The following is a 13,547-nucleotide window of genomic DNA, read 5'->3' on the forward strand; positions in this document are numbered from 1 at the left end:
AATGAATTGAATTTCTATGGATTTTAGAATTAGTAGCATTTTACATAATACTTTTGCAGTTTATATTATGAAATATTCAGCATTGCTGGCTCTTGTTGAGTTTCTTGCCCTATGTATATGGCTTTAAAAAACATGCATTTTCAGATCAATGTTAGTAGTGAAAGGCAGAGTTACATAAGACAGACAAAATACGATTCTGTCCTTTTGAATGGATTACCTCATTTGTACTGTGCACTTGTTTCTTATTCCCCCTTAGCTCCTATAAATTTTGGGTATCTATCAAATCCCTTTTAAAAGTGACTCTTGAATCTGTTTCCTCTGCCTTTTCAGCCCAGCTGTCCCAAATTAACTGTGGTTCGGTTGGCAGCCCTCTTGTCTCAAAATCATTGGGTCATAGGCTCAAGCCCCATTCCAGAACATTTGTGTAAAAAGTGAGGCTGACTCTCGTGCGGTGCTAAGAGAGGGATGTGCTGTTGCAAATGCTAAACTGAGGTCCTGCCTGCCTTCTCAGGTGAATGAACACAATGCTGTAGCTCTACTCTCAAGAAAAGCTGGGGAGGTATCCTTCCTGTCCGAATTAATATTTATGAACATGATAAAAACTGCTTAGGTGATCATTGTCACATTGCGGTTTTGGATTTTTGCTGTGCATAAGCTGACATAGAACCATGACTACAATTCAGAAATAATTCATTGACTATATCATACCTTGGGATATCCTGTGCTCGTGATAGGTGCTATATAAAGGTGCCCTCTTTTGTTTATGACAACTCTCTGCATTTAAAAAAAAAACTCCCATCTGGTTCTTTTGCCTACCAATTTATTCTGGAAGCAATATCTTCTTACAGACTCAAACAAAATCCTTCATATTTTGAACATCTCGATTAAATCTCCCTTTAACCTTTCCAGCTCTAAGGAAAACAATCCCATCTTCGCTAATCTCTCCAAGTAACTAATGGCCTGTAGCCCTAATACCTGTCTAGCTAATCTCCTCTGCACCTTATCTGAGGCCATGATAGCTTTCTTCAATTGGGGAAGATGGTGGTGTAATGGTTATGTCACTGTGCTGCGAATCCAGAGGCTCAGGGTCAATTCTCTCGGGACATGGGTGCAAATCCCACCATGGTAACTGTTGAAATTTGATTACAAATGATAAATCTGGAATGTGATGATGACATTAATGGTCATTAAACCTTATCCGGTTCACTAATGTGAGAGGGTAAGCTGCCAACCTTACCTTGTCTCGTCTAGATGTGACTCCGTAAGGTGGTTAAGGTTTAACTGTTCCATAAAATACCAAGTTAAAAATCACACAACACCAGGTTATAGTCCAACAGGTTTAATTGGAAGCACACTAGCTTTCGGAGCGACGCTCCTATCACCTGATGAAGGAGCGTCGCTCCGAAAGCTACTGGAACCGAGAGACCTGTTCAAGTACATAATTCTTTGAAATGTGCTTTCAATTAAACCTGTTGGACTATAACCTGGTGTTGTGTGATTTTTAATTTTGTACACCCCAGTCCAACACCGGCATCTCCAAATTATAAAATACCAAGCAATTCATAGGGGATGGACAACAAAAGCTGTGTTGGCCTGTAAAAATTCCACACAAAAAAACACATGCAGCCAACAGCAGAAATGCTGGTAAGCATGAACTGTCGAGCAGAAATGCCGGTTGGTGATAGGGAAATGTGTCGTTTAGATCGGTGTGAAATGATTATCATCTACTTTTTAGGTCTGTTTCCTTTCTTACCTATTGTGTGGCCTGGTGCAGTGACTGCTGTGGCGGGTCCATCCGGTGAGGGATGAAAAGGCTGCTGCACTTTGGTCCGAATGATCCTGCAAACAAACCATGAAATCACATCAATTCACCTCAATGATCAGGGCGACTGATTCTACCTGGTCGCGTCTAATCTAGTTGTCTCGCGCGTAAGGCAGCCTGGGCTCCCCAGGCAGAACTCCTAGAGTCAGAGCTGCGTGAGGCGCCTAGACCTGCTGAAAAAGGATGTGATTTAATTGATCTGCGGCTGGAGAAAAGTTGGGAATTAGTTGCAAGGCCAGTAATGCAAATGGAAAGCTATAAATTATTTGTGACAGGAATGCAATAGTTCTGTAATGCTGCTTGCAAGCCGTTCTGCCATCGTTTGTACTAATGACACTTTGAAAGGGGCTCACTCCCGAGCCTTTTTAAACGGGGTCTGCGCGTTCCGCGCCCAGCAAATGTTTTCGTTTGAGCGAAGGCAAGGCGACTACAGGAGGCATCACAGTCATTTTTTTTCTCAAAAAGGCTACGTTTATGTAGAGATTTATTCTAGCAACGAGATTTACAACAAAGGGCCTATATAAAAAAAACGCTTATTTCTCACAGATTTTGGATCAGTTCTGGTTAATAGATAAAAAGACAAAAAAAACTTAAAATGTTCGACATGTCCTCGTGATATCGCCCTCAGCTCAATTAAATAGTTTGGGCTCTGCAAATTAGCTGGAGGGATAGGTTATTTTTTTGTTTAAATAATGCAAATGGTCCTTTTTGTTTCTCTTTTCAGTCTATTTGTTCATTCCGTTTGATAATCTCCCATCTCTCTCTAACTGCACCGGTGCTCAGTATCCACTTTAAGGCCGCGACGCTTCGAGAATGAACGAATGTTCTTCAAGGTCTGGTCAACCATGGGAGGATTCACGGGTCTGTCCCTGTTCTTCAGTGTCTGTGTGCGTGTTGGGGGAAGCGGGGGGAGCTTGAATCGAATAACCCATCCCGGAGTCTTGACTACAGAAGTCACCAGTCCGACTCTGCCTTTAGGAATCACCCTCGAGATCTGCATAGCCACCACAGCGATTTTCCCTTCACTTGTGTGGAGCATTTTAGCAGTGAGTCCGCTTTAGGTAATTCTTACCACCCCGCCCCCGCCTCCATGTTATTGCTTGACCTCTAACACTTGGGATCCCTGGTAGGAGTTCATATAAAACAGTCGATATACATCAAACAGTCATTGATTTTAATGGCCACAATATCGCCCACAATATCCCTGGTAATGTCCTTGGGGTTACACGACAAAAGCTACAGGACTTATCAAAAAAAAACATGTATCAATATTTGATTTGGATTCCCAAATTCCTCCATAACTGTTATTTGACCTATTGACTCGCGCCAGCCACATAAATTCAGCGACTTTATTCGGAATCCATGTCCTGGATATTGAATAAGCAATTTAGAAGGGCGAATTAATGAGTTGGCCGTTGCGGAAAATTCCCTGAAGAAATATTAAAATTGCTTTGAGTCGGAATCAATAAGCATCGAAAGGAGGGTTTGGTTTTTTTTTAATGGCCACCAGCCGTTTGATTCTTATTCCTGCCTGCAATGCAACAACAGAGTGAAACCTTGTCTCGTTGTAATCTTTAAAAATTCATGCAGAGACAGCATTTAGCTACAAAGTGGACTTGCCAATGTAATGATCTGAGATAATCGCTGGATATTGATGGAGGCCCAGTCTCTGGATTCATTTAAGAAAGAGTTGGATAGAATTCTCAAGGATAGTGGAATCAAGGGTTATGGAGATAATGCAGGAACAGGATACTGATTAAGGATGATCAGCCATGATCATATTGAATGGTGATGCAGGCTAGAAGGGCAGAATGGCCTACTCCTGCACCTATTGTCTATTAATTATTTTTTGGCGTCCTTTTATTTGTCTAAACATCAGCTCTCGCAGATAACATGATTTCTCCCTCCAGTTTAATTGAAACCGAAAACTTTTACCAACATGCTGTAATGCAATTAATCCACACAAATTGCCTTCGCGAGAGATTGCACTGCCATGCATTTATTTAAAGACTCTAATGTTAAACACACTGCCTTTAAACGCTCCATATGTAAATACTACCAACCATCGGGTAAAAGGTGTCGCTGGTGACAACAGTCCGGGGACAGTTCATATCTGTCGTCCAAAACACTCCCCAAAAGCCGCCTCTTCATCTCTCCACCCGCAAGATCACAGGTTGTTATTTTCAAACAAGAACTGTCTTTCATTTTTCAACTTTTCTCTCCCTCCCTTGAATCGTGGAATCTCACTCTAGTCGTTTGGAAATGTATAAAGAGGAGGGAGTGGGGCAGAACGCACTGTTTTGTCAATGTTGCGGGGCTGGGCTGGATGTTTGGTACCGGTAGCGAGGTCAGGCCGGCGGAGGGGGGAGAACAAAAGTCCTGGGATGGATGAGTGACTCAAGCCGGTAAGAGGAGACACGTTGGCCTGGGAAATCTCACTCTCAACTCAAAGAATCCCTTTCCTTTAGAATATCGGGAAATCGCTGTTTAAGACACCTGTTAGACATCTGAAAAGTGTTACTTCCAGGTACAGCAAGACAGCCTTTACACACACACACAAAACTGACTTTAATCGAATTACACCCTGTAATTATCGGTCACAGAATAAGATGGGTGCATATAATGCCTTTCTAGACACTAACGAATACTGCCGTGTTCTCTCCACCAAGAAAAATATCTGAGCTATTGGAGAGCGTGGATTCATTTGTCTCCTTTCCAATTTCTACCTCCATCAGCCCTAGATATTTCCGTACAGAAATACCCTCCTTCCCCCCCAAAAAAAATCAACATGTGCGAGTGATTTAGCTCCCTTCAAGATGGTTATTTGGGGAGTTGATAAATTAGAGGCGTTGCACAAATGCTATGCAAATGTTTTGTTTCATAAGCAAGAATTCTAAAATCTTTTGTTTTCCCCTTCGCGTGTCCCTGAAATATAGAGGGTTTCTTCCCCCTTAAATTCTCATTCTAATGATACGGATCGCACGGAAGGGAACGCGGTCGGCACTTACAGTGAGGCTGAGTGTCGGGGAAAGGTAACGGGCAATGGTCTCGAAGATACTGGCACGCAAAATAACTGTGGAGAAGCTTTCTAACATATGTCAGTAAATGCGCCTCTTCACTGTCCAGGCTCAATACTTCAGGGAGTTGAGCGGCTGACGCGGGTTGATTTGTTCTGGGGTGAATTTCAAGAGGTTGGGGAATAGGCTATTTTTTTTTTAAAATGCACAAACAAAAGTTGTCCGTCTGATCAGCATGATCAGTGCATGTCAGTGCCGACATGTGTGCTTCAGGTAGGACTGCAGATGGAAAGGTGCGGTTTCATATAGCTGGACCTCAAGTGAACTTCAGACAAAGTGCGCATTCAGTCAACAACCCAGCTCCATTTACTTGTAAAGAGCTTTGCATTCCTCCAAAAGTTCAGAACTGCTAACCTGGACTGTGCAAACCTTCATAATGCTTCGGGCAAATTAACAAAATGGGAGAGAGAGAGAGAGAGAGAAAATAAACAGAGTGGCAACGATGCACACCGGTAAAAAAATTAAAGGTCCAGGGGATTGAAGTGGATTTTTTTTTTGGTTTCTCTGTCCAATAAGTTTTCAACCTGTCCAACTAATAGCAATAATTAATAGACCTGACTTATCCAGTGCGCGTTTGAGAAGCAGCTTCTGTGAATTCTAATTAAAAATCTCGCTCTCCTTGCAAGGAAATCTGCCCTGGGCTCTGACTGATTACAGCTCTCCCCCTCACCTACGCCGATCGTCCAAAGCCGCCTATTTTATTGCGAAAAAATAATTTACTTCCCCTCCCTAAAAAAAGCACGGATTCCTCCCCCTCCACCCCCCGCCCCAACCCCGTTCCTCCGAGGTTATGAAAGGGGCGCTCTCTTTCTCTCTCTCTCTCTCTCCTGTTCGCTCCTGCAAAACTCAGGGGGTTTGAGGAACAGCACCGCCCAGGCTGTAATCTTTAAATCAATGTCCTTTTAAAGCCTCCCTAATAGTTTACATTTCCACCAATTTGCGATTACATTAAACAGCGAGAAAGGGCAGTGCATCCGGGTCTTGTTCACCTGCCCTTCATTGATATAGCCGCCTGTTTCGCTGTGATCCCAGGTGAGTTCAAAAGTGAGACCGCCGCCTCTGATATAGGTTTACGACGCTCCCATTAGGAGCCCATGTTTCAGGAATGATATACAAATCTTGTTAGCTGATTGCCTGTATCTCCAGATTAGTATTTCTGCACTTGTGTATTGAATAAACAGATACTGTTCTTGAACTCCTTTGAGTTGGGAACTGATTTTTTTTCAAACCTCTGGACGGAACATTCCGTCCTATATCAATGAGGCACTCCGCCTTATATCCTTCCAAAATTAAAGTTTAATTTTTTCTTGATATAAAGAAAGCCTGCCTCTCGCCCCCCCCCCCCCCCCCCCCCCCGCCCTCGTCTTTCCAAATGTCTGTTTTTGTCCTGTTCAGCTCAAATCTACATTTACAGCGGCGGCCGGTTCAGTCAATTTTTCCCTCGCTTCCTTGAATTTTGCCTGTCCTCGGATGCTGCCTGAACTGCTGCGCTCTTCCAGCACCACTAATCCAGATCCTTGAATTCAAAGGCCATTCCAAATCTCAAATGAAACAGGTTTGCTTTCCAGACTAATCGTTATAACTGGAGATAACGCTGGCACCAGAGGCATTCCCTCCCGTTCTTATTTCCTGACCCTTTTCAGTATTATAAATGACGATTTGCACAGTTAACCTGGGGGGTGGCGGGGTGGCTGGGCTGGGGGGGGGGGGTGTTGCGCTGCTGCTGCGGGTTTAGGCTATACCTGTTGATGGAGCTGACACTGGGCACAGTGTCATTGTCACAGATCCCCTCGGCCAGTAGTCGGTCCCGGATCTCCCACGCGAACATCGTGGGGTTCTGGCGCTTGTACTCCGCGATTTTATCGACCACTTTCGGCGTCGCCACTTTCGGCTTTGAGCCGCCGATGACCCCGGGCTTGATGCTGCCCGTCTCATAGTATCTGATAGGGTAGACGAACCAGAAAAGCGAAAAGAAAATACGGCAAGTAAAACTTCAGCAAGCAATGCTGTCAGTCCCGCACCGCGTTCCCGCAATCAACAAGAACTTGCATATCACATCCTGCCCAGCAACATTAAACGTGGATATTAATTACACAATTGTTCTATCGCTTATATAATTAAATTTAAGGAAACGACAGCAAAACTCGACCTCACTCGTTATTTACAACCCCATAAAATGAATATGGCACACTGGAACACAAATAAATCAGTGTCTGTATGCAAAGGTATTAACTTGTCTACGCGACAGTCCTCCCTACTCTCTAACTACTCTACCAGTCAGCTCACTGAAAGATTTGAAAGCTTTAATGCAGCTACATTTTCTTCTTCAAACGGGGTATCAATTTTAGAAAGATTAGGATTTAAAATCAAAAATTAGCCCCATTATTCCGCGCTGACACGTTGCCTTTAGCAGCGGAGGGAGCCGAAGTTCCTGGGTTGATTTACGGACTGTTTTTCCATCCGAGGGAACGGGAAAGAAGAGCGGGGAGTGGGGGATATCGGAATGGCTGTCCCCGGTTCTGTGTGTGTGTGCCCCTGCTGAAGTCTGTTTGCCCCTTGTATGTTCTGTTCACATTAGGAATTTGAAGTGGAGTGGACAGTGTAGAAATTGAGAGCCTTCATCTAAAGACGATTACCCCTGCGTTATCTGCAACCGAGAGCCACAAGCCTTACAGTGAACAATAAATCCAAAGAAAAAAGTCTTCTTTATCCCACTGTCACCGAGCACTAACCTCCCAGTTTCTGTGCGTCTTTACGGTAAAGGGTTGTGCAACCGAAGCGGGTTAGATTGATAAAAGCTGACCGCATTATTAAAGTGGGGAAAAAGGTACATTCGCCTCCCCCCCCCCCCCCCCTGTGCACTCCACGGTTTGGGTTATAAATTGGGAGGGAGGTCAAATGTAAATAGCAAGGCGATGTAGATCGCGGGTTTAACTCGGGATGAATTTGAACTGAATGGACCGAAACCAGGGAACCCTCCACGCCGACCAGGGCAGCGTGCCTGAGGTTCAACACAGGTGATGGTTCTCCTCGTTCGTGGCTGCCTAGTGGGGATTCAAAAAGTTTCAAGGCCTGAACACACCCCGGGTAAACTAAATACCTGTGTCCGGAAAAATCCAGGGACTGGGCACTTTTTAATCAGGAGTTATATAAACAAAGACGAGAGACGGTAATGCCAAACCACTTTGTCCCCACCCGCTCCCGGGGATGTGTATTCCCAAATAGCGCCACCGAATTAGGAAATGTACCAACGCCACAGTAATGTTTCCACTCCGGGTGCAATACAATCAGCGATTACGGGACACTAAATACGCAGCGTGATACCAGCATTTTCTAACATGTGTTTTCCTCCCTAATGTCCCCATGACTTCTTCGGAGAATTTTAGCGTCTAAAATGCAATAACTTTCAGAAAGCAAGTTAAAAAGAACATTAAAGTGATAACGAGTCTATTTCAAAGGCCAGTTGCAATGATTTTAAGATTTTTACTTTTAAGATTTAAATTTCAGAAACTCCTATTTCAATGTCACTCAAATTTCTATGTCAGCTTCACAGTGAAATATCAGTAGCAACAAATCTGGGCCCAAGTTTTAATTTCCAGTTTGTTTTTAGTGGCGTCAAGACATCATCTCTATACGCTCAGCTTCTCTTTAATTGCTAACTTATTTCTGTAGTTACTTGGGAAATGGTCAGTTTTGAGTCAAGAGACTTAGGTTTCGAAAGGATCTGTTAGTTTTCTCCCACTCCCCCCAAAGTAATGGTCAAGGGTTAAAATCGCAGGTAGAAGAGTCTTTTGGAAAAAAAACCTCACAAAATTTATAGTCCACCCTGTATTTCCACCTGTTCCACTAAAACTGCGAGCATTTGCATAAACCACGTCAAACTCGAAGGCCCTAGCAACGAGCGACAAATCCTCCACACGCCGCCCCCTTCCCCCAACACCCTCGTTATATTCGACTGCTGTTTTGTAAGTGATTTCTTCCGTTAGAGGCCGACCTGATCTACTTAACACTGGAGTATGCTCACAATGAGGCGTTCCAGTTAAAAAAAACATAAAATGTTGCATTTCACGTTCAGCTCACGATTTGGCGCATCTTAACTGATGTTTCTTGTCCTAAGAGCGCGTGTCTGTCTTTGTACCTTGTCTCCTTTCTGGATTACCCATATCATTTACTCTGAACTGTTTGTGGTGTCGTTGTTAGACCCTGCATCCCACTTTGATAACACTGCCCAAGAGAAGTGTTGTTAAAATAGTTTCCTTTTTTTGTAAATTTCCGCTGCTAATTGATTCAACTTTCGTTGCCAACGGCATTGTAATTAGGGGTGGTGCGAATTTGATCAGTGCAACTAGGTAGGAGCATAAATTGACTTTATTGTGTGTGGGTCCTTTCACCTCTGGGCGCCACCAGCCAATTTCTCATATTAGCTCCGGGATCATGTGTTTGTGTAGGTTTATGCATAGTATTAAACTTTGTTTCATTCTTGGCCGCGTTAATTTCAGTTTGCCCCTTGTCTCTGGCAGTATCACCCCTCACCTGCCCAGTATCTTGCTGACACAGCCGTGGCTGACCCGCAGTTGCCGAGAGATGTCACAGGGTCTGACTCCCTGGTGTGCAAGTTCCACGATGCGCTGTCTCACCACGTCAGGAAGGGGCCTGCCGTTCACAAATACTCCTCCCAGCTGATTCACACCCCCATGCCCTGCAAAACACACACAACTGAACTCATCCCAGGTAGAACTGCAACCTGAAAGAGAGCAAAAAAAGAGAAGGGTAGGGGGAGAGAGAGAGAGAGAGGGAGAAAAGGGAGGAGTGGCGCAAAAGCAACAAAATAATGGAAGGGGAGAGAGGGAGGTAGGGAGTGGGAATAGAAAGAGAAAAGAGAACGAGAGGAAAAAAATCGAAAGCATGGAATAAAGAAATTACATATATGTGGACACGTGTAGTAAAACAGCGATACATTTTAAAGTTCTCACATTAAATTACACATAAAGGCACATGAAATGCCTTATTTTAAAACTACATTATTTCCATTTATTGATTCGTTCTGCATTTTTACGGAATACAAATTCCGTTTTATTTATATATTAAGATCTCTGATACCGGATTAAATTAATATATCTCACACAAATATGACGTGGCATTTTTAACAGGCAGAAATGTTCATTGCACTTTGAAAATTGAGGATCGTCAGATATTCTTTTATGTTTTTTTTAAAATCTATGTTTACCACTTCTGAATTACCTTCCATTTGCATTTGTCGAGCGGGTGTTGATTGTATTTTGTGTGTGCATGTGTGTGTTTGACGGGGCGGTAAGATGATCTGTTTGTTAAACGGCACGCTGGTATCTGCGCGGAAAGAGTGTACAAAGCAGCGAATTACAAATGTGTAGAGTTCCCTCGCTGCAGGGCTTCAGAGAAGCCGTCTGAAAATTCCTCTGTCTCGGTTTCTTCTGCTCCAGTAATATGTTTGTGTGTGTTTGTGTTGGAGGGGTGCATGGTTAGTGGATCTCCTTTCCTCGGGTGGCAATCAGCAATTTTAATGAGTGGAAAGATTGTTTTTAAAAAGTAGACAATTTCAGTACGGAACATTATGAAGCTAAAAGGGACCTATGGATCTATATGACTTGTAAATGCATCTGCCAATCTGTGTTGATATATATGGGGCACATAAGTAACAATCTGTAATGGGGTGCATATGCTGGGCACCGATTAATTAGGCAGACCAATTGTTTACATTTCAAAACTTGCAGACACATCTCATGCAGCTAGTCCTAAATAACGTGTCGCTTGCCCTTGTGTTATTTCCTTTAACTCCAAACGCCGTGTTAGTTGTTGAGGCCATGCTGTTTAATAACAGGCAGGGGGAATTATCTCAAACGCCCCGGTTTATTTGTGTGGTTCGCTAGAACAAGAAGGAGACAAGGGTCCTGGGCCCTACTGTACTTGGCCGAAGTTTATTTACGCTGGAGTGACCCTGGTTATTTCCTCACTTCAAACACTAACTTAGCGATATGACATCATTCCCACTAATTCTGAATTGCGCCCGCAATGAAGATAGACCGGTAGGTTATAAATATGGATTTGTGTCGAACAATCTTATACAGAATGCTATTTAAAACAAAACTCGCTGACATCTTTCTCGCTCTTCCTAACACATTTTAACTTGGTTCCAATTGTAATTTAGTTATGTTAAAAAGGGAACAAAAACATTTGCCAATCTGTCCGACAAAATGCAACTGGGAGACCGAGGTGAAGTGCTCTCTCACGGCAATTGTTTCTCCGCGCTTTTCCATTGCCCTGCCGAGATGTGGTTTGAAGTTACTATCTGGCAAAACTCCTATCTGATTCAGCATCAATAATTCAGACCAACTTTGATATCTTAGATTCAGTATTATTTGAAAGCTGCATTATCAAGGGAACATTAGAATAAATAATTTAAAAAACCTTTTACGCTGTAATTTCTGTGAAGCGTTATAAGTATGTGTCTACTTTTACAAAGAAAATGGTAATATGTGAAACGATTTATTTTCTTCTCAATCCGATGTTAAATTCTGTGGAGGTTCGTATGTATTAACAAGTTATTTTGATAACCCAACCCAGTGCAATAAAAGATATCTATTTGACTTCATATAATATATATATATATATATGTTAGGGCAGTCAATCGGTTTATAGTGTTTGAGAGATTTCTAATGCGATGGGGCCCTACACGTGGTGAACGATAAAATAGGAAACGGGATGAGCCGGCACTTGACAAATCCGGGTTTCAATAAAAGCTTATTTCATTGCCACCCGAACTCTCGGGGCTCCCTTGTAAATGTTACCTTTAACAAGCAGCTGGAAGCAGTGAGAAGTAAATTCGCAAGGAGGGCAGGGAGAGATAGAGAGAGAAAGAGAGAACCTTCCTACCTGAGAATTAGTGGGCAAAAAGAAAACAACGTGACAAGCCGAATATTAGGGGCCATTTGTGAGCGAAGCTTGACTAATATGGATGGCGAGGAAACATGCCACTCTCTCCTTACAACCGAGCAGAGAGTGCGAGGGAGAGGGAAGTTGCATGACCTGAAAAGCAACCCAACTCCCGGGAGCTTCAAACATCCCCTTTTATTTTTCCAGAGCAATTATATTTGGCCTGTTCAATATTCCTCAGATTCTCAGTTTAATATGTGCCGTGATCTTTCTGCTATTAACGTAAACAACACAGACGTGTATATTTAGATGAAAGTGGCATTTTGTCAAGTAAGTGTTCCTTGCCTTTATTAATAAAAACGCCCTTTTATAAAATGTGCATTTCGTTACATTTTTCGTGCTGAATAAATATACTGGCAATTACAGTTAGAAGGCTTTATTAATTTGCGCCTCGCAGCAGTAATATTTCACTTAAAACAGGCGTTAGAAAATAGAAAGTACAATTAATCTCTTACTCACTGTGCATAGCTGAGAATGGATCTGCTTTACAATGTATATCCATGAGTGCCAACGCTACAGAAATGAAAGGGACTGAATCCGCCGTCTCGTCTTTTAATTAAACGCTTACGTTAATGCAGAAAAAAAAACATTGACTGTAAACAAAACGAAAAAAAAAACAACTTTTCTCTGTCTTTTTTTTCCCCTTCGTTTCTCAGCTGTGGCGACGAACCGAAAATACTAAAACTACTCCGGCAAAGAAAGTTAAGTGACTGGCGGCTGGTGTTCTCACTCGCTGTTCTCGGTGCACGGAGAGAGAGGGAGAGACAGGTCGGCAGTAACACAGGTGAGACACATGTCCGTCCAGTTTTCTGCAATGCTTTTGGAGTAAATCAGTCGGAAACCAAGTCTCGGATTTATAGACTGTTTAGAGAGCGAGGGAGAGAGAGAGAGAGAGAGAAGCGCTCACGCAGTGACGGGAAATGAACGCGCGATGCGTCGTTTTGGCAATTTCACCGTCCCTCTGAAAATTTCTGTACACCTTCACTCAAATCCTTTGCTAGCGCCCTGACTCCTCAGATGCGACTGACGGGTGCCTGAGTTGCGCCAGGGTAACAGACCGGTCTGCAGGATCAGAGGTAGGGCGGTAGTGCCCAAATGGAGCCAGAGAGCGTGTCTCTGGTTAGTTTCTGGTGCTGGCTGCAGGTTTTGAAGTACAGACTGGAGCCCGGGTTCTGCGTGGCTCTCTCTAAAACCCTGCGCAGATTCCAGCCACTCCAGTCCCCTTTAGAAAGATGGATGACTTGTCAGACAAAGCCAATAGATTACAACACTTTGTGATTCGCCAACGCAGATTGGACCCCAAATGAGGAGGTCCCGTGATCTGCCAGTCTTGAGAGTCACCATTCGCAAACACACACACACATAAATACAGAAACACACACACACTCACTTTTACAGGCACACACATACACACACACACATGCAGACTCACACTCACATATACAGGCACACATATACAGACATTCACATATGCAGACTCGCACACTCATATACAGACACACAAATGTACAGACACATGCATACGCAGACGCACACCTATGCAGACACAGGCTCACATGTACAGACACACATTCGTATTGCAGTGTCACATATTCATATTCATCCCCCACTTACATATACAGAAACGTATTAACATATACAGAGAGCCAGACATACAGAGCGAAAGACACACTCACATA

The 13,547-nt window shown here is 43.3% G+C and overlaps 1 protein-coding gene across 1 annotated transcript; it reads right to left on the reverse strand.

Moving 5' to 3' along the window:
- Positions 1 to 1,724: 1,724 nt before the first annotated feature.
- Positions 1,725 to 13,208, reverse strand: LOC122541721 (paired box protein Pax-2-like). Its single transcript, XM_043678609.1, has 4 exons — positions 12,328 to 13,208; positions 9,433 to 9,643; positions 6,642 to 6,839; positions 1,725 to 1,839 (listed from the first exon to the last, which is right to left on the reverse strand). Exons 1-4 carry the CDS (start codon positions 12,368 to 12,370, stop codon positions 1,725 to 1,727), a joined length of 567 nt encoding a protein of 188 aa, XP_043534544.1. The 5' UTR covers positions 12,371 to 13,208.
- Between the last annotated feature and the right edge of the window lie 339 nt (positions 13,209 to 13,547).

The sequence above is a fragment of the Chiloscyllium plagiosum genome, chromosome 38 (assembly GCF_004010195.1).
Source record: "Chiloscyllium plagiosum isolate BGI_BamShark_2017 chromosome 38, ASM401019v2, whole genome shotgun sequence".
Taxonomy (NCBI): domain Eukaryota; kingdom Metazoa; phylum Chordata; class Chondrichthyes; order Orectolobiformes; family Hemiscylliidae; genus Chiloscyllium; species Chiloscyllium plagiosum.

Excerpts from the sequence above, each read along its gene's own strand:
- LOC122541721 (XM_043678609.1), bottom strand. The coding sequence starts at position 12,370 with ATGGATATACATTGTAAAGCAGATCCATTCTCAGCTATGCACA. Across the intron at positions 9,644-12,327 it reads TCCATTCTCAGCTATGCACA|GTTGCAGTTCTACCTGGGAT; the intron begins GTGAGTAAGAGA and ends GCTCTCTTTCAG. Across the intron at positions 1,840-6,641 it reads AGTGTCAGCTCCATCAACAG|GATCATTCGGACCAAAGTGC; the intron begins GTATAGCCTAAA and ends GTTTGTTTGCAG.